The following is a 21455-nucleotide window of genomic DNA, read 5'->3' as shown; positions in this document are numbered from 1 at the left end:
TAATTTCTCTCTCTTAAAAATAATATTTCTATCTAATTTTTATTTTGTTTTAAAATTTATTATCACAACTGTAATAAGATTAAAATAAGATTTTAGAGCATTTTTGATGATTTTGACTCATCGGTTTTTAAAATAGAGCAGAATATTAACGAATAAGTCATTTTACAACGCTTCAGTTACGGAAATATTGTTAAGCCTCGTCCTTCTAATATTACAATCGATATTTTTGATTTATTTTGTGACAGTAAGATCATACTTATTTTGGAATTTGTTGGTACCGTAACTTTTATGAATGCTTATTAATATTTTACTTTTTATGGACAGTTTGAAAATATTACATTAAAAAAACATGTATACATATGATCCATACTGTAGAATTGTTTGAAATCAAGTGGTAGTTACCACTTAATTTCAAACTGTTACTTAACTGTTACTGTTAGTTACCAAATATATATTGTATGTAATTATATAACATGCAAAAATTCGAATTAAAAACATTAAATGGCTCATTTTAAATGTAATTCCTTAAAAATAAAATTTAAGCATATAACTACCCAATACGAAATATAAGAACAATATGTGTTTTTTTATATACAACTTGATCTTGTCTGGTCAAGTTGTTTTCTAGGAACTGCGTCCAATATTTGAAAGTTATGATATAATTGTACTATATGCACGTGACGGAATGTTTCTAGAATGTAATGTTCTCAAAATATGAAATATGTACTCTCATGTACTCAAACAAGTTTACTTTTTAAGGAAAAAAACTGTAAAAAAATCAGCTTAATTTTCAAGTGAACTAATCAAGGTTCGGGTACCTTCCTTGTACACAGTAAAAAGTTCCGGATCAAATTCGGTAAAAAGTACCGGCACTCCGGGTGTCGGTACTTTTTGTTGTGAAACCCATTTTTGCTGGAGCATATTACGGAACAAAAAAACAGATATACTGTAATTTCACAGTAATAATAACCAAAAAATTACTGAATCCCTGTAATTAAATAAATAGGGTCACGTGAGGTAAAGTGCGTATAAAATAAAGCCTTTTTTAAAAAAGACTCTAAAACAGAAACATTAATTTTATTTTACTGAAAATTTTTATTCTTTTTACATACATTGTATTCATATAGATTAAATATGAAGCATAGTTTTATTCTCTCTTGTTTATTTTATTCTGCCATATAATAAATTCTACTATCGGCAAACAAAAGAAATAATCCTTTTCGGAATTTATTCATTTGTGTAAAAAGTGTAATGGTGTATACCATTCATACAAATATGCATTTCAATAAATATTGACACAAATTTAAGAGCAAAAAATAGGCAAAATGGAAACATTTAAAATAAATCGCAATTTGCTTTTTAAAACTTACTTTCGTCTTCGTTAACGCTCGGCATCCTAAGAGAATTAAAATCTAAGCATTTTATAGAACAAAATAAAGCAAATAACCAAACGATTACTAGGAACTTCATAAATTCAGTTAAAAATAAAAGAAGAAAACGATAAACTCTTCAATCTAATTAGTAGTTAAGCTTTTGCCGTATCGTAGCGTTAAAATCGTTCGAGCTAGCGTTGCCAGTTTGGCGCACATAAAAAAGAAAAAGAAAAAACAAACAAACCTTTTTCTAATATGTTTAAACTTTAGAGTTGAAATTCTTTATATATTTCTTTGTAGAAAAGAGTATATCGCTGGTTCAAAACTAAAACGACAATTCTGCAAACGTATTATGCTTGCAGATGTGTCGTCTTAGTTTTGAACCAGCGATATATTTATTAATCTTAATGCAATTGTTTTCTTTTAAATCAATAATGTTTACAATTAAAAGCGATTAAAATAAAGTAATTTCAAGTAAATGATTACAGACTCATTTCCACAATCATTTTATAACTTCTGTTTCAAAACTATTTTGAATTTAGAATTTAACTTGAAGAGATATTTTTTTCAAATATTATTCTATTTGTTATTTATTAAACAAAGTTTCTTATTTACTTGTAACTTCAATGATATCGTCGAAATAGATAATTTTTCATTTTTGATTACGTGCTTTTAAATGGCTTTAAGAATTTTTTACCAGATGCATTTTTGTGAAAAATTTGATAAAAATATTGTGTTTCTTTTTAGTTATTTTTTTTGTCAAAATGTAAATTTCTTTCGTAAAAAATATATATTTCATAACTGCAGAGAAATAGGCAATTTTTTACACTTAATTTCTAATCTCAAAGCCTTTATATACATAAAAATTAAGTTCAATTAGCTTAACATTTTCAATCTATAAGAACAAAAAAATTTATTAAATAGGGACAAGTAGAAAAATTTGACAATTCTCGGAAGATGGATTATTTAAAATACCATCGGGTATTTTTTTTCTGTTTTTTTCTAACAGCTAAAATATTATTTTACGCATAAATGACTAACTTAATCTGACACTTAATCTATTTAGAACTTGTAATCGCAAGAACTTGTAATCGCAATTTCAATACTTGATCTTTGAACAACAAATCAAAGTTAACTTTGCTTTTATTTTGAATTTAAATGCTATGAATCATTTATTAAATGAAATCAAATTGGTTCTAAAAATATGTGTGACTCATTGAATTAAATATTAAGAATCACTTCTTAAATAAAACTAAATTGGTTTTCAAAAGAAAAAGTTCTATTACCGCATTAAATAGTAATTTATATTAAATAGAATACAGCTCAGTTTATGGAACAGATACAGAAATTTAGCTAAGCTTGGAGTAATAATGAAAAAAATGACTATTCAAGCTATTGGAGGAAGGAGAAAACGAACAAGTTTTTTTTTTTTTAAATTTTTATTCTGTTTTTGCATGAATATCTCTTTCCTTTTACCCTATAAGGGGTGCTCCCCATGTATTGTATTGAAGAAAAATCATGGATGGGGGGAATAATCGGGATTTCATTCAATTGAAAAACAGTGACCTACATATTTTAAACAGAATTTCAACAAATAGCAGTTTTTATTTTTATAAACGGTATTTCGAAATATTTTCCAATTCAATTTTATTTATATTTTAAAGTATGTATGATAATTTTAATTTAAAAACAGTGCACTCATTTTATTCTTTAAATATCTGATTTACTTTTCACTGCATTGTCAAATGATAAATATTACATTTTAATACATTAAATGGGGAACAAATAATATATTTTTATTTTAATCTTCTTAAATTTAATTTTTTTTTTCAAAATTGAATTGAATTAATAAATAAAAATATTTGTAAAACTCATTTTAATGTGTCAGAAAAGAATTTTTTTGTTTATTAATGTATTTATAAGCCAATCGAGTCCTTTTTTAATAAGTGTGTAAGTAATTTTTTTCTAAGAGTCTTTGAAATTCAATTTTGATTCTAACCTTTTATCATAGAACAATTTTATAATTTCGATTGCTTTTATATCTTGCTGTGTGCTCTTTTTGTATAATCCCTTAGTTTCAAAACGGCTTTTATGAATTTAAAATGTAATTTTATGTTAGCATTTAAGTAAAAACTAATTTCACTCATTTTGTATTCATTCGCGTAAACAAACAAACTTTTTTTAAGATGGTTATTAATTTATCATTATTTTTAAAGTGATTAGATTTTAATCTTTAATGAATGTTTATTGTTAACAAGCATTATTATTCTTGTAATAACTAATAACACATAGTAATTTGAAAATATTAACAGGCTAGATCGCAAGTAGCGTGCTCATGAATGTATATTTTATGATATCTCAGAATATGCATTCAAGTTCACTCTATGCATGTTCCTTAATAAATACAAACATTACTTATGCAACACGATTAAAAAAATACAAGAGAAGCAGCATTAAAATAAATGAAAATTTTTAAGAAAAAAATTTAACTTTGATGTTTAAAATCTTTCAATTATTTTAATGTCACACCATCCTTAAAAGTAATCGAAGTGCATTATAAATTCTAAAGAAAAATAATCGTGTTTGCATTCTTAAAAATATTTGGTTAACACAGTATGCGCGATGCTGCTGGCAGCAGCATTGTGTTAACATCGCGTACATGAGTTTGCTGGCAGTAGCATGTTGAACCTTAATACTGTTATCTAATGCAAATTTGGTGCATGCATAATAAGGCGTTAACATTACACACAACATAACATAGCATAACATAACATAACATAACATAACATAACATAACATAACATAACATAGCATAATATAACATAACATAACATAACATAACATAACATAACATAACATAACATAACATAAACATTAAACATAATGTTAAATTCGTATGAAATTATACAATATAGTTTATCAGTGCCATGAAGGCCCAGAGGATAGAGCGTTTGCCTTCCAATGCGCGAACCGGGTTCGAATTCCAGTCGATACGAAAACCGCATCCGGCTTGGACCGCCCACAGTGCTGACGGGAAATATCCTCAGTGGTAGACGGTTAGAGTCCCTTTTCGTCTGGCTAACCGTGGTCTTCCTCTCCATGTAATGCAAATGCGGGTAAGCTCCATCAAAAAGTCCTCCACGAAGGCAAATTTCTCCCAATACTCGATCCAGGAGTTTCCTTGTCTTCTGTATTGGGTTCCAAACTACAAGGTTTCGGAGTTGAACATTGTCGTAAGCGCATAAAATTGGGTCGGTTGTTCAACAATGGTTGCAATATAAAGAAAAATATAGTTCACCATATTATGATTCAAATAAATTTAAATGATACTTTGCTTTAGCAGATTCCAAACTTTTTGACAGCGTCTTCAGGAATGTAAAAATATTAATATAATTAAAAGTAAATTAAAATGTGCCAGTTTATTGAATTACACTCTTCCCCTCTCGGTAGGCTGTTAATTTTGCACAACGCACAACAATGTCAATTTTTATGAAGAAAAAGTAAGTCTTAAATCATTAAGAATTGAAAAATAATGAATGAAAAAAAAAACTTTGCAAACAAGAACGCTTTATTTGAAAAATGGTGTTCCAATATCTCACGTTTGCACGCTCACTTACTTTTAATAACCCACACAGTGTTTTTTTTCCTCTTCAGTTTCATATGCCTGTTGACGTTAACAAGAAGATGGGGTACATTTGTCACACTCTTTGATAAAGAAAATATCTAAGCAGACGATCATTTTCTCCCATCTGGTTCAATAGCCATCCTTAGAAAAAAAGAACTTCGGATCATTCAATTAGGCAACAAAAGAACAATACCCTCTTCCACTAAAGTAGATTAAGAGGAGATTCTAAGATTATTATTTTATTTTTTTTTGTTAGAAGAAAAGGGAATTCCTTGTGGGTTCTATTAATTTGATTAACGGATGATGCTATAGAGGAATCAGTAAAAAATGTTCTAAAGTTGATTGGAAATTCTTTTAAAGTTAGGCATGGTAAAAAAGTCTCTTAACCAAAGAAAAAATGAAAATATATAAAACTTAAGCAAAGAAAACTGTTGTTTTAAAATAATTAGATTATTTTCAATTTCTGTTAAAGGTACAATTAGTAGTTTTGTCAAGGTGATACAAAATAAAAACTGCGCTTCTGTTATAAACATATTTTTTTTGTTTGCATGCACATTGTTAGGGACTTAATCTTAATAAGCAATACAGATTTTTGAGTGAAAAATAATTTTTAAATATAATAAATGAGAATTTAACTAGTTAAAATATGATATAGTTTTCATTAAAATTTTCTTTACTGAAAATTTTTTATTCTTAGTCTGTATGCAATCAATAAATAAGAAAGTACACATCTAAACGTAATGTTAAATAAATGCATACCAACTTGAAATAAAGTTAAAAACTTACAAGGCAATTGAGTTTTACTAGTTGCATGTTGATTTCATTATCTCAGGTATAAATTAATTTCCTTATAAGCAAAAACTATAATTTAATGTTTGAATTTTATCACAATATAAAATTCTTGATTGCTTTTAAAATGACACTAAATTCACGAAATAAACGTAAATAATAATAACTTTATTGGGCTATAATTTGGATAATCTGTTATTTATACATATTTACTGAATATATTGTCAAATTTATCGTAAATAGTGTTTTAAAGTTTGTTCACCTTTAGGAAAATAAATTGCAGTATATAAAAATTCAAGGAATGAAGTAAATCTTGATTCGAAAATGAGCTATGCTGTAAGAAATTGCAGACCAAATTATTTTTAAAAGTACCGACACTCAGAATGTCGGTACTTTTTATCGTAAAATCTGTTTATACTGGAGCATGTTGCAAATCAAATGACATAATTATTATATAATGCATAATAATAATGTGAAATGATATGATAATTTACACGATGTTATAAAAATGATTATTCATGCGATGTTGTATGATTTGATAATTCGTTCTGTCTTACTGTTCAATTTTCGTTAATGAAAAATATTAAAAAATAGAGAGCTCACTTAACAATGAGGTGACCCGGTTTCGAATCACAGTATTGGCTGGCGGATACGAATTCCTTACCCAACTCGCACCGACCACAGCGCAGACGTGATATATTCTCAGTGAGAGATGGATCATGGATTAGAGTCTCCTCCGTCAGACTAACCGTGATAGTTTTCGTGGTTTACTTTCTCATCTAACGCAAATGCGGGTTAGTTCCATCAAAAGGTCCCCCACGAAGGCAAATTTCTCCTATTACTTGATCCAGGAGTTTTTTTTCCCTTATGGATTGGGTTTAAAATTACAAGACTACGGAGTTGAACATTGGTAGTCATAAACTCAAAATTCGGTCAGTTGTTCAAGGATGGTTATAAAGTGAAAAATAAATAAAATTATAAAATTGATTTTGGTTGCTTTAACCTATAGTGGATGCTGGTATTTTAAAAAATACTGGTTCTTTTTGTGATTTACTCACTTAAACATACTAAAACTTCTTCTGAAATATCATTGTATAAAAATAAGTTCCTTTGAATCTTCTTATTTTCTTTCAATCGTGTAATCTGTGGTAGGGGTCCAAAAGTAAAATAAACAATTCGATGAAACTTCTATTTTAATGAGCTTCATGATTTTATTGAATTCAATGAAATGAACCATATTAAAACTTCGAAATTTTTTAAAGCTATTCAAAACAATTTAGAGAACCACTACGAGATAGTATAAAAGCTTTATTATTTTTTTTGGAATTGGCATTTTTCCACATGTCTCCGATATTATAAAAACAAAATATGCATTAAAATCTTAATACTGAATGAGTGTAATATACTTTTACTCAGAGTTTTAATAAATCATTTACGTAAAATATTTTTTAAACAGCTAACTCACATAACGGACTTTTGTGAGTTGTACTCTTTGTTCATCGTAAACTCTTAAGTGAAGTGTAACTTGACCTTAACATCAGTGAAAAGAAAGACAGATAAGATGATAATGACCTTCTCCTTGCGGCAAACCTTCACATAATAAAAATACAAATAATTAATTTACACAACAGCGAATAAATAATTTCAACTCTCATATGGTAGAAAAGGGGAAAATGTAACAATATCTGCCTGTATGGTTTAACTGCTAAAGAAATAAAAAAAAATTCATTTCCGGTGGCATTAATAAGAAATTTGAATCTCTCTCACTTTTTTATTTTCTGAGCATATTTTCATTGGATTTAATATTTTGTTCTTTTTCATTCGCAGATACAACGGGAGACGAAAAAGAGGCCTGCAATGGAGATGTGACTGCAAAGAGTGATGAGAACGAGACCGCGCCATCTGGCGGAGAACAGTCTGAACAAAATGGCGGCTGTGAGAAAGATGGGGAAAAATCGATCCAAGATGGCGGCGATGGAGAGGAAAACGAAGAGAAGCAAACGGGAGAGGAAGCAGAAAAGGAAGAAGAGAATACCACAGCTGAGGCAACAGATAGCGAAAATGTTGAATCTAGGGAAAACAATGAGGAAGAAAAACCTGAGTAAAATATGAAATTGTAAAAGGAGAAATGAAAAACAAGAAGCTAGTTTCTTCTTTTTTATTTTGTTTGTGTTAATTTTTAATTTTCATTTGACATCCAAAGGAAGTTACTTCATTAGAAGGTTTAACAAAATGCCAAAGATGAACTGGTTAGGTTTTCTTTGCATTCACCAGCATCTAAGCAAGAAAGTAAATGGTTGAACTTTAATAAAATACACTGATGCGTTTCATGCATATGCAATTAATTTATAAATTATTTTTTATCTGATTTATGAATAGAATACAAAGATAATAAGCTTAAGATTATTTAGCATTCTAAATATTTATTCTATGTGGCTACTTTTTTCCTTATTAATTCTAATCAAATCCACTAATTTAACTATCATAATTATAGATTATTCAGAATACAAATTATCCAATTTTACTAATTCTCCACAATAAGAATAATTTTTTAAGTTTTGCCGATCACTTTTTGCTTGATGTTGATGAATTAGATCTATAAATTATCAAACTCTGATTGGAAGATTTTTATATAAATATACAAAATCCAAAAAAAAGGTAACACGGAACATTTTGCAGAAAAGAAAGTGCTGTATAAACATTTCGCTCCTTATAATGAACTCTGGACTGAACGTAGGTTATGTATCTTAATGTGTGACTGTGCCAAGTTAGATAACTGCTATATGAATGAAGCAAGAAGTGGAGAAACTTTTTCTTATAGCGGCATTCAACTAAAAAAAAGATAGTTACAAATGAAACTTTCCTTTTTGTTATGGCTTTTCTGGTTCTATAACCATTTCAAGGTGAAATAGATCACGATGCATTGCATTCGTAGTTGTTGTCGCCAATGTGAAAGAATTTCTGTGAAATTTATCCTTATTCCTTATTGGTAAAAAAATTGTTTTATGAAATTTGTATTGAATCATTAAGTATCTGCTTTAACATTTTAAAACTGAAATTTGCGAGATCAAAAAATTGTATGAAACATAAAAAAAGGTAATTTTTTTCTTCTGATTTTAAATGTGTTCATAGTAAATTAGTTTATATTTTATGTAGGGTACCTTAAAAGTTTTTATAAATTAATTTATTGTTCATGTTTTTTCTTACGCATTTATTTTATTCATCATTTGTATATAATTGTTCTTATTTTAAATGTGAATTTACTTTGACAATTATAGTTCTTTGCTTTTAAATTCATTGCTTAGTCTGTCAATTTTTCTTATTTTTTAAAAATAATTTTACATTAAATATAGTTATTTTGATTTCCTGAATTTTTTAAAAATAAAATCACTCCTTTTCCTTAATATTTTATTACATTTTCTGATCTGACTTTTATAAGATATATATGCTTCATTTGTATTAGTTTTTAAGATTTGCAAAAAATCACCTATGACGTGCTAAGAGCCTTCAAAAACTAAATTAATAGCTTATTATGGTTTTTGTTTATAAGACAAAATTAAAAACGGGGATTTTTTGGAAATAAGGAACTTGTTTGTTTTATGAAATTTACTTTACATTTTTTCTGACAAAATATAATTATAATAGCTCATTATTATTAATTTTTTATTAGCCTTAACTTTTTACAATAACTATGCTGGTCCTTAAATTAAACTGCATCACTCAAATATCTTAATCTTACAAATAACTGCAGAACTTCGTTTGATTTGGCACATTTAACTTGTAATTTAATATTCTTTGATTGTTTATTTCCTTCAAACAAATTTTTACGACTTATTTTTTAATTTTTCAAATTAAGTATTAAATTTTTAACTTAAAATATGATTTCCTGTATTAACTAAAGGCTTTCTAAGAAGAAAAAAAAAGTTTTTCTTTCTTGTTACTATAAATGCAATTTCACAAATTGAATTTTCATAGGTTGATTGCCTCAGCTTTTCGGCAACAATAGCTATGAAAGGTTCAATCCAAGCATTAACGTCCAATTTTTATCTGTGCATATCTTCACATTATGGAAAGGAAAATGTTACTCTTGATTGCGCGTGAATGTCAGGGCATAGACTGTGTGAAGAAAGACAGGAACGAAAGGAAGGTGTTCTTTTTTTAAAAAATGTATCAATTTGGAATTGACAGCTTCATAACAGACGTTCTCTTGATAGATTAGCCGGTGACCTTCGAATGATTAAGTGATTATTTTTTTATTAAGTTTCTTACTTCATAATTTAACTATCTCTAAAAGCTTCTATTATTTCTCATCAATATCTGTAAATATTTTATAGTATTCATTATCATGATTTAGTCCTTTTAAGTAGGTAAAGGAACTTACGTACACTTTTATATTCTTTAATGTAGTAAAACCAATTTAAAATGCAAAAATTCAAACATATTCTTAACTGTTGTTTAATAAATGCAAAATATGAATTTTTTTAAATAATCTCTTAATGTATACAAAGCATAAAAATACCACTTTTCTATTCTTAGGATGGTCAAAATTTACCAACTTTTTAGCAGTAAAAAAGATTCTTTTCAAATAAAAAGTTTACTAGAAACTTTTGATAAAATTTGAAATGCAAAATGTTGTAAAATTTCAATCATAAGATCTGAATTTTTTTAAAGTTAATTGTTTATCTATGTAAAAATACTTAAATATCATTTAAATTTTTTTTATAATTTTAAAAAATCCAATTCAAATAATCGATAGAAAAAAATGCACTAGCAATTAGCGCTTTAAATTGTATTCTGCCAATAAAACTATCAATAAAAAAAACGGATTTTTTTTACGCATAAAATGTTTTTAATTTTCGTAATGAATTGTCAGACTAGAGGGTCGCTGGTGAAAGATCATTTTATAAAAAAAATTTAAAAAAAACTTTTAACCCTAATCGTCCATACCATATTTAAATGCTATGAAACAAATGACCAACTTTAATATACAATTTATGCGGGTTTTTAATAAAAAAAATAAAAAAATTTTGGAATTAATTTTTTTTCCAAAACAGTTTTTTGTTTCTACTATTTTAACTGGTGTTTCTTATTAACATATATAGTAAAGAATTCCTTATTTGGAACATTTTCATTGCTATAAATTTGTCATTTAATAATCCTTTTAGAAATGAATTTACATAAAGCAATTTCCATGCCTTTTCGGGGCGATTTTCAAGCTCAATATTTATTAATGTAGCATTTATATATGAAATGATAAGTTTTATAAAGGAAACATCTACAAAATTATCATTTTAAAATAGTTTCTAAAATTGAAAAAGAGGGAAAAAGCATATAATCCACATTCAAGATAATTTTAAGAAATTTTATATACATAATGGAACAAATAAGTATAAAATATTAACAAGCTCAATTTTTATGCAAAATTACGTAAAGATATTTATGTTTAATAATGAATTATCCTAATGAACAAAACCTTTTGAGAATATGTTTTTCAAAGATGCTTAGCATTTATTTTTTATTTTTTATGGTGTTATGGTGTTTTTTTCCAGTGCAATTGTAATGTTCTATAAAAAAATTTTAACTCATAAAAGCATTCTAAAGCAAACTTATACACATAACAGAATAGATAAATAAAACAAATAATAAATTCCAATAGTTTTTTAAAATTACTTAAAGAAATTAATGTTTATTAATTAATTGAAATAACAAAGAAAAAATTTGCTTTAAAAACATTTTTACATCAATTTTTCTAAAGGTGTTAAGAGCTTTTATTTCTTTTCTCGAAATCGATGTAGTGTTCAATAAAATGAGAAAAAACAAATTTCAATATTTAATAATGAAGCCAAACACTAACATTTTTTTTCAATAATGCACATAAAGAAAACGATTTCGAAGTAGAAAACGATTTTAATAACACATCTTAAATTTCTCTAAATATAATCCAACATATAGCCTAAAAATATAAATATAGCTTATTTCATAGCTTAAAGTTGCTAACACTTTATTTCCTTTTCTAAACAGTTGTCATTTTCAATAAAATAACAAAAAATTTTTTTATTTAATAAATGATTAAAACAAGCGATAATATTTTTATTCAATAACGAATAAAAAGAAAACGATTTTAGCAATTGATTTTAAACTTCTTCCCGGTCCTATTCGAAAACATTTTCATAAATATCTCACGTGTGCTAAAATAACGATAATGCTGGTATCTGTCCATTTCAGAATAAGCATTTACATTATCAGTCATTTTTTTAAGTTATCTTTACTATGAAGATGGTGCTTTTTTTGACATACGTAGACTACAGCTAATTCTTCTTTTTCATCATGAGTAGAGGTAATAGGCGTAGTTATTTAGTCTTTCAATTTTTATTTTGCAACACATCTGAGAAGCCCATGTGGTAAGTACATATATAAATATGGATATAAATATGTATGTATACATATGTATGTGTTTTTGTGTATCAATAGAATTGCTCAAGTGTGCATCATTTAGTAGAAAACTTTTTGACGTCAGAAAAAAAAAGCATCATATGTTATCAGTCTGATTTCACTTTTTAACACGCACAATTTCAATTGGTTCCTTAGCTCAATGTTTAATTAAATAAGTCAAAAAAACAAACAAAAAAAAAAAACTGCTCAAATACGAACTAGACGTGATTTTTTAAAAATTTAACTAGCAGACCACCTTTTAAGAAAAAGTTTACATCTTTAGAATTTTTTTCTTTACTTCGAAATGCATTGAGTTTTTTTTAAACCTGCGTTCATAGTTTAGAAAAAAGATGCTTGAGCAATCCTATAAAGTTATTAGTTTTTCAATGTGATACCTGCAAGTGGCGTAGTGTGGGTATCGATGATATTGCGCATGCTCACGGAGATCAAGTGCAAGCTTAATTTTCCCTATATCAGTTTATGATGTTATAAAATTCCTTACTTGCTCCGATTGCAAACAAACTTTCTTCTCTGCAAGAAGGGAATTATAAATATCACAAACTGATCTGGGGAAAATTGGGTTCACACATTTATCCATTAGCATGCGCAAAGCATCCAAGAGGTCACATGTCTGGGTATCAATGATCTTCTTCTTAAAGTGCAAGTACCCAATTTTCTCTTTTGTACAAAACGCTTCTATTATTTGAAATCTTAGTTATAGTTGTACATATAAAGTTGGTGCTTTATTTCGTAGAAAGATTATTGTACCGATTTTGACATCAAAAGGTGCTACATGATGTAACTGAAAAAATTATTTGCTACGATTATATTTGTTTACAATATTTATGTTTAAAATGAACATTTTAATATATATTTTAAAAGGAGTGAGTTATGTTACACGAAAGCATTGGAGTCGAATTTCTTCAACTGTCAAACGAAATACGGTTTGACTGTTGACTTCGAACAATCTACTTTACTTTACACATGTTATCATTTTTCAGATTCCTTAGCAGACTCCTTAATTTTCATTGCATATGGATTTTTATTTCAATTATTAAAAAAACCAACCAGTGCATTGCAATAGATTATTTTCAATTAAAAAAAAAGTTTATCATTTAAATATTTTAGTTAACTCTAAATTTGTTTAGATAAAGAAAATATGGATATTCGCTCTCTCTGGCATTAAAATAAATTATCATTAAACTCAAGTAAATATACTTCTTCATCTATTTAAAGGTTTTAACAACTTGAAATGTGTTATTTAGGCTCCGTGTTACAGAACTCACCCAATATATTTCTAAATTTAATTCAAATTTGTTTTTTTGTTTTCATTTATGTCTGTTTTATAAAAAACTAGTAAGTCAGTAATTTATTTCAATATAATTTTGAAGTTACAAGTATGTATATTACGAAAATTGTAAATCCTAATCTGAATTTGGATCAATCTGACTGCATTATATAATAAATTAACAGTTTCCCTAACTTTTGAAACTTAAATATCTTTTTAGCATATGTATAAATTCTTATATAATCTTGTAAAGAATAAATTGTTTTAAGTGTGTAGAAAATGAATATGTTTGATTCTTTATTATTTGATGTAGAAAAAATAATGCAAAAATTCAGTAGATTGCCGCAAGTTCAGTACGTTGAACGCTTTACTAACTGCTACGTGTTGTTCTTTGCATCGACATGAGCGCCCCCTCTACCCAACTGTGCAAACCAATATCGTACCCCCTTTTACAGAAAGCTTATTTCTTTTTCTGCCGCTCATATGTACGCAATTCTGTGTGCTACAGCGTTTCAAGTGTTCTCATTTATCCAGTTATTTGTTGCAAAAGCATGTGAGAATTTTTTCTGTATATGATGAATTCGATCTTTTTATCTAATAAATGGTTTTAAAAAATAAATTACTGTGCTGCATTTACTTTCACTTACTTTAAGGAAATGAAACGGCTTAAGTTATACCTCTCCCGTAAGTTCGCTTTAAGAAATAACTTTTTGTTACGTGATATTATTGAATTTCGTTGAAAATTATATCTACCATGAAATTAAATTAAAAATTAAGTATTAATATCTTTAGAAAATACTTTTTTTACGTTATAAATTTTTTTATGTGGGTTGGAAAAACAAAACTTCATGAACGACATTAAAATGATATTATTATCTATTGATTGATTGATTAAAATGAATTATTTGAAAAATCTGAAGTATATTCGGGTCTTGATCTTAATGAAATACACACTTTGAATGTGTGTTATACATATTGATGGAATAAAACGCTAGCTCATATTTTTAAAGGATAAATAAACTTACGACATAGGCTTATAACAAATTAATTAGTAGAATATCAACTTAGAATTTTAAGTTAAAAAGTCCATTTAAATGTTGGTTGGCTAAAAGTGGAAAGCACTGAACAATATTTTTAAATAGTCTACCTTTTTGATTTTGTTATTTTATTTTACTATCTTAAAAATGTTTTACAGTATCTTGAAACAAAATGTATTTCGAATTATATAAAAAACTTTGTTTATCAATAAGGTTTTACTTCAATAAAAGCCCGCGTTATTCAAAAGTAAATAAACTGAAAGTTAATATTTTTTTACTGAAAATTAATAGGTTGTTTGAACATTGTTTATTTTAAGCTATTAAAGTGCAATTTCTTTATTAGGATACTTAACGCAAAACTTCCTACTTAATTCTTAACAAGTGTCGAATAATTGTACTCTCTCGTCGCAAAGGAAAATAGGTTTATACGAAAGTATCATTAATAATATCTTCGTCTTCAATTTTTTTGTTCCAATGAATTTTGAAGTAACGTTTTGCCTGAATTCGAAGGTATAAAACCTTCCAGAGGTGTTATGATTTGCATTTAAAAGCTTGAGTACGTAAGATTCATTCTAGGTCTTTTCATTTTGCAAATGTTTATTCAATATTGAATGGTTTCTTCAGCATGGCTATGTGGTCACTGTAAAATTTTTTCTGATAAAAGTTGGCTGAACTTTTTCTATTGAACTGGTTTCATCTAAATTAGATGATTTCAAATGTTCCATGGGTCTTTTTTACTCCTACCTTCTTCAAAAATCTTCGCATTTGCTCTGGTTATCCTGTTGTCAGGTTGAATAATGCGATTATGTGAAAAATTCATAAATAATTAGTCAAGCACCAGTTCTATCTGAATTAAAAAAATGACAAACCTTTGAGAAGCGTAATTTATGAGTTTATTTTTTTGTTCAATTTTTACGTAAAATGCATCCATTTTCTTTTACTCATGTTAAATGTATTCGGTGGCTTACAGTTGCGTGTCACACATTGGTAAGTTGGTATTCAATTGAAAATGCATTCTTCCTTTTGACTTTAATAATAATTTTGATTTCTTTGTAACACTTTTCGAATTTATGTTTTATCTGATCTTCTGGGCTCAATGTTTGCTGTTTTTCCCTAAAGTCCATTAAATTTAAATTTCTTACTTATTTTGCTTTGTTTAAAACTGAAAACTTAATCATGAAGACACGTTAAAAATTATATTTCCTTTTATTTCTTGCATGGCAGAATTTTCCTAAAACCAGTTTTATCTGAATGAGAAATATCAAGCGTTCAAATGACGTAATTTTGTTTAGCTCTTTTCGAAAATTTTTTCGCCAAATACTTACAGATTATAACTTTAATAACTTTTTAGAAATTAACAAAATTTAGGGACTTACATAATAAATAAAACAAATGAGTTAGAATTCGAGAAAAATACCCTAAAAATTGGAGAAAGATATGACGATTTGGAAAAATAATTCATTTCTGTGCTTGTTGTGCTATGGAATTAAAAAAAATCTTCATAGTCTAGTTATATATTGCTTTTAAAAAAAAATCTAGTTTGAATATAATGAAACAATGTAAGATGAAACCCAAGTGTAAACGACAGAGATGTGGAGTCTCTTAAGAAAAAAAAGTTATTTGACCTCTAAAATAAATGTTCCTCAACTTAACTCTGCACCACTTAGACATAACAGCGTCCTTCCAAAAAATTGCATTTGTATTTAATTTTCGTAAACTAATTTTCTTTTTCATTTACAAAAACATATAAAGAGTATTTTTATAAAACTGAATGAATTCCGAAAACATATTGAAACAACTGTTTATTAAATTCTAAGCTACCAAATTCAATTTGTGCCAGAGGTAAATAAATGTTCAAAAGCGTATTAAATTTCGGTAAAAAGAATGCCAATCATTGCAGCTGCATAAAGGGATTTTCAGTTAAGGGGGAATCTCTTATCACGAGAGCAGTCAATAATATTTGAATTGTTATGCAAATATCGTTCTCAACAGAATGAAATTATTGATTTAAGATGGGCAACCAGACTATAGATCATATCTATGAATAAAACGATGTTTTCTCTACACAGGCCTTAGCTCTTTAAATTCGAATTTTATGTACTAAATTATGCATGCTAGTCGATTGAAAGCAATATATATATATTAATTTATTCTAAAGAATTGTAAAATTTAGCTCATTTGATGATTTAATTTTAATTTAAAAATTTTCTTTTCATGCAAGTTCAAGAATGAAATACGTATTTTAATTATAAAAGTACTGAAATATTTAAATAACTAAAATGTAGACTCTATTTGATGTTGACGTGTGAAATATTCTTAGAATATTTCAAACACTTTCTGATTCTCTATAATAGGTGTGGTAATAACGCAAATTCATTAAAAAAACAATAAAATAATACCTTACTTGAAATATATATTCTTCTAAGCACATAAGAATTTTTTAAATTTGTTATTGGATTTTACTAACCTATATACATGAAAATAATTATAATTACTATAACTCGCGCAAATGTGTGAGTTATTGTCCGGTTTACATTTTCCGGATATTGCTCCTTTAAGGGATAGGATCATTGCCAGATTTATATTTCCCCGGAATTCCCTAAACAATGTGTCTTTAAGATTAAAAGCTATTGCCTGTTAATTCCTACGCTAGTTTTAAATCTATATTTGGATTAAAATTTGTAACCATCTCGCAGATAAAAAAAGAAACCAAAAAGAAATCCTGCTTGCCTGGAAAAAACATAGGTTGTAGGCACGCATTTCTTACCTTTTTACCTAACTGTGAAGCGAAAAAAATTCCACTCACGCAGTTAAACCTGATTGATTGGTTTGCTAATCTAAAAGTTCAATTACAAGCTTCCTCTCTATTTTATAACGTTTTTTCTACGAATCAAAGCCTTCCTTGTTGTTGTATAAAGCTCATTGTCGTTGAGATTCATTTGAATGCCTTTAAAGGTCTTTACTGGTAACATCTACTTCATTTCTTTAATAATTTCAATTAAGTATTTTAAATGAAAGACTTAAAACTGAAAACTGATTTTTCATTTTTTATAAAGTAATCCCAGAATAGATTTTATAATAAAAATCCCTTTCCGATCCATTGATTTTATTAGAGTGTAAATAAAGCAAAATATGCTGAAAATGCAAATAATATTTTAAGCCATTAATATTCACTTATACATAATATCTTCTGAAAACTTTGAATGCGAATTCTTACAACTATGTCTATAAAGTTGATCGAGAGGAACTGGACAATAGTTAAAGTAATTCGAGCAACCGAAGTAAACTCGAACTGCAAAAGGTTAAATTGGTGTCTAAACTTATTGACCATTTTACAATTAGTAAACGGTAAATTTGTTATGTTTATGAATTTTGTGTAAATCTACATCCAGTCAACATATAAAATTAGGACTTAACTACTCTCCTTATTAATAAGTAATGTCTTAGGTGAAAAGCATGCATGAAATTTTATCTTAACTAAGAGTTAAATTGGAATATAATGATACATAATTTTGGACGAACTTTCAATGATAATTGTGCAAAATTATTTTGTTCAAAAATTAGGTTTGTGCAAAATTATTAAGAGCATATTTTAATAGAACTGGTGATTTTATTGAGATCGAATCTTAACTAAATCTGGGAAACCAAATGTGTCTAAATACATAACAAATTATTTTGCAACCTTTTGGTACATTGAACAAATATACATCGTATGAATCTAAAAAAAAAAAGAAAAAAGAGAAAATGTAGAAGGATTCCTTCGTGTGTTAGTTCTTCCGAAAAAATGCAAAGTTCTAGAAAGAAAGGCAAAAAGAAAAATGTTTTGATTACTTTAAACCATTTATTTCTAATATTATTCTTCACAAGTTTCACAGACAGAAATTTTGAAAAATCAAAGGAATTTTGAAATAAACTTTTTTGAAATAAATTTCCAAATAAGTCATATTTATTGGATTTGAATGGAGCCTGATTGCACTTAGTTTGCTGAACTTCACTTTTTGTACCTGAAAAAAAAATGAAAAGAAGAGTTAGATTAACTGGAGTTTACGCAATATTTAAACCAGGTGAAAAACAATATGCAATTTTACAAATATGCCTATTTGCATTAATAGTAATTCCATTAAAGTGTATTTATAATAAATAAAAAAGGATTATAAGTGTTTACTTAAAAAGCTGGTTTAAATCATGCAACAATCACGCAAATATTAAACGATTTTTAAAGCGTACACAAGAATTTCTGAAATTTACGAATTAGTTTTCTTGCCAAGGTCTGCCATTTGCAGTACAAAAGTATTGACGAATGTATACGACAAAGAGAGTGTCAAAAAAATTGAACAATCTACCTAAAATAGAATTTTTATCCAAGCTTATTGTTTTATTTTGTGTCAAGTAACGCTGACCTTAAGCTTTAACGGCCATGGAGACCAATGCACATGTTGACGAAAACTTGGTAAGGAAGTCGCCAACACGTGAATGCTTTTTCCGAGTTTTCGCCAACACATATCCTATAATTGATATATCCTATAATCAAGAATCCTATAATCGATATCCTATAATCGAGAATCCTATAATCGAGAATCCTATAATACCTATAATCGATACGGAACAGTCTTTTTGCTAAGAATGTAGAGAAATTTAAGATGCAAAATTAATGCTATGAGATCTTTACTTGATTCAAACTTTGAAATTCAGGCAATAACCAACATCGCGCCAAAGTCCTTCAGTTAGTTTTTAAATTTTTTTTAATTTTAATATAGTAATTAATTATAAAGGAAAGATACTTTTCCATTTCGCCGGCACAGGGGGAAAAAGTTGCCAATGTAAATTTACTAAGTACAAATAAATTCATTTGTTTTGTTTCTTAACTTTTATTTATTTACTTATTTTGGTTTTTTAAGTGTCGACTTCTTTAAAAAAGTACCTAAAGAAATTGACAAAATGCAAATATAATTTATTGCATGCAGAAAATTAGATAATATTTAAATTTGAGTCATTTTAAAATTTATTTTCAGATTTGGCGAAAATAATCTACGGGAAAATACGTAAGTAGCAAAATTTATATAAATGTTAAGTAAAATTGATCCTGAGCAATAAAAAAAAAACTTTTGGAAGACTTTAAAAACTTTGAGCAATAGAGAAACTTTTATTGTGCATTTCATCGCCATATAAGCTCCTTTAGTTTAGTACTCTATGTGCTATTTTTATTATGGATGAAAAGAAGTTATAAATATATCTTTAAATTTAACTTTAAATTTAAGATTAATGTGAATAATGTTAAAATTCGTATAAAAATAATTTATTATATTATAAAAAATTTGATCTGGGAAAATTTGAATAATTTATAACTTATTTCTTATTTAAGCTTTAGATTAGTCAGTTTAATCGCCAAAGTAAATATCTAGTTAACTCCATTTTGATATGAAAAAAAGGAAGCTATCTTTATTCTATGATTTTAAAACATTTTTTTCATAAAATTGTAACAGTGTGACTTGAACATTTATATAATTCATTAAAATTTTTTTACTATTTATTTTTAATCCGAAAATTCCATGTAGTATTTCAAATTATTAATCGTGTCATTTCTTGGTAAGAGAAATTTAATAAAATTTTGAATACTTAAAAATAAATTAAATACTTAGTTTCAAATTTGTTTATATAATTTGTTTATATAATTATTTATATAAATAACTGTAGTTTGAACTTAAGCGTATTTATATGCATAGGTTGTATTCTATCTCTCATTTCAAATCAAATTATTTCAGTCGCCAAAGTATAGGTATCGTGTTAAATGTACCATTTTATTAACGTAAATATTAACTATATGTAGTGTTTTACTGTGTATTTTATTATTATTATCACTTAATTTTATTTACTTTTATGAAGAAAAAAAATGAAAGAATAAATTATGAGAGGGCAAAACTATTGTTGATAACAGTTATGATAAATTTAGTAATATACGCTACTGGTATAGTGGTAATGGGCTCTCTTATCTATCTCTCGCAACATAATACCTCTTAAATTATGCTAAATAAGTAACATTTGTGTTAAATAGTTAAAACTTAAATTAAAGTGAAAGTTTAATGAAAATAATAATAATATTAATAATTGCTCATACCAGTTATGGGCAAGTTTATTGAGATTTCAAAATTAGAACTATAAGGAAAAGATTCTTTTTATAAACTTAATAATGGATTAATGTATTAACTTTTCAAAAATAAACCGATAAAATCCTAGTATACGTTACATGCTTGGCGCAATTTTATAAAAAGTCACCAACGCCGAAATGAAGCGTTAATACTTTTCGCCGAAACTGTTACCAACGTTGAAATGGTGTTCTTACAATTATCGCCAAGAATTGGCGTAGGCTATATATAAACTTACCATGAAATAAATCAAAAACCCCCGAAACTCTGAAAATCTATAACTACAGATAGAAAACTTCATTGCCTTCTTAGACATCGCCAAATCCACCGTATAACGTATATTACGATTAACTCTTAAACTCAAAATACATATGATCTTCAATTATTTCTTAAATTATTCTGATGTTAAACAACTATAAAGATAATTGGAAAATAAATTAAATTATTTATGCCTTTACCGGTAAGACTATATTTTGAGTTACCCCCTATCGCCAAGATAAACGGTGAGCTAAAAAAAATTACAATTAAGGGCGCTCTTATTTTTTATATTCTTACAGAAAGCAAAGATTGGTTAAACTGCATAATCAAGGGTCCTATGATATTTGGCGATTAGAAAACATGCCTAGGTATATACATATGAAAATAAGCCAAGAATCAATCACATAACGGTAAATAGAAATTGTGGTAACTCGATGTTGTCCTCATTAAAATAAGAGACAGCAGGAAAAGAAGATCATGGTAACTAGAAACTGAGTTTCAGCAATCGAA

General features: G+C 27.1%; 1 protein-coding gene across 1 annotated transcript in view; it reads left to right on the top strand.

Moving 5' to 3' along the window:
* LOC107457002 (MARCKS-related protein 1-B) overlaps window positions 1–12422 on the top strand; it is a 69410-nt gene extending 56988 nt beyond the window's left edge. Inside the window, exon 2 of the mRNA XM_071179784.1 lies at window positions 7615–12422. Within this exon, the coding sequence (XP_071035885.1) occupies window positions 7615–7892 (278 nt within the window). The 3' untranslated portion in view covers window positions 7893–12422. The remainder of the gene's footprint in view (window positions 1–7614) is intronic.
* The last annotated feature ends 9033 nt before the right edge of the window (window positions 12423–21455 follow it).

This window comes from Parasteatoda tepidariorum, chromosome 4, assembly GCF_043381705.1.
Source record: "Parasteatoda tepidariorum isolate YZ-2023 chromosome 4, CAS_Ptep_4.0, whole genome shotgun sequence".
Lineage (NCBI taxonomy): Eukaryota > Metazoa > Arthropoda > Arachnida > Araneae > Theridiidae > Parasteatoda > Parasteatoda tepidariorum.
The sequence above is the reverse complement of the archived record's forward strand: the minus strand, read 5'-3'. Positions and strand labels throughout refer to the sequence as shown.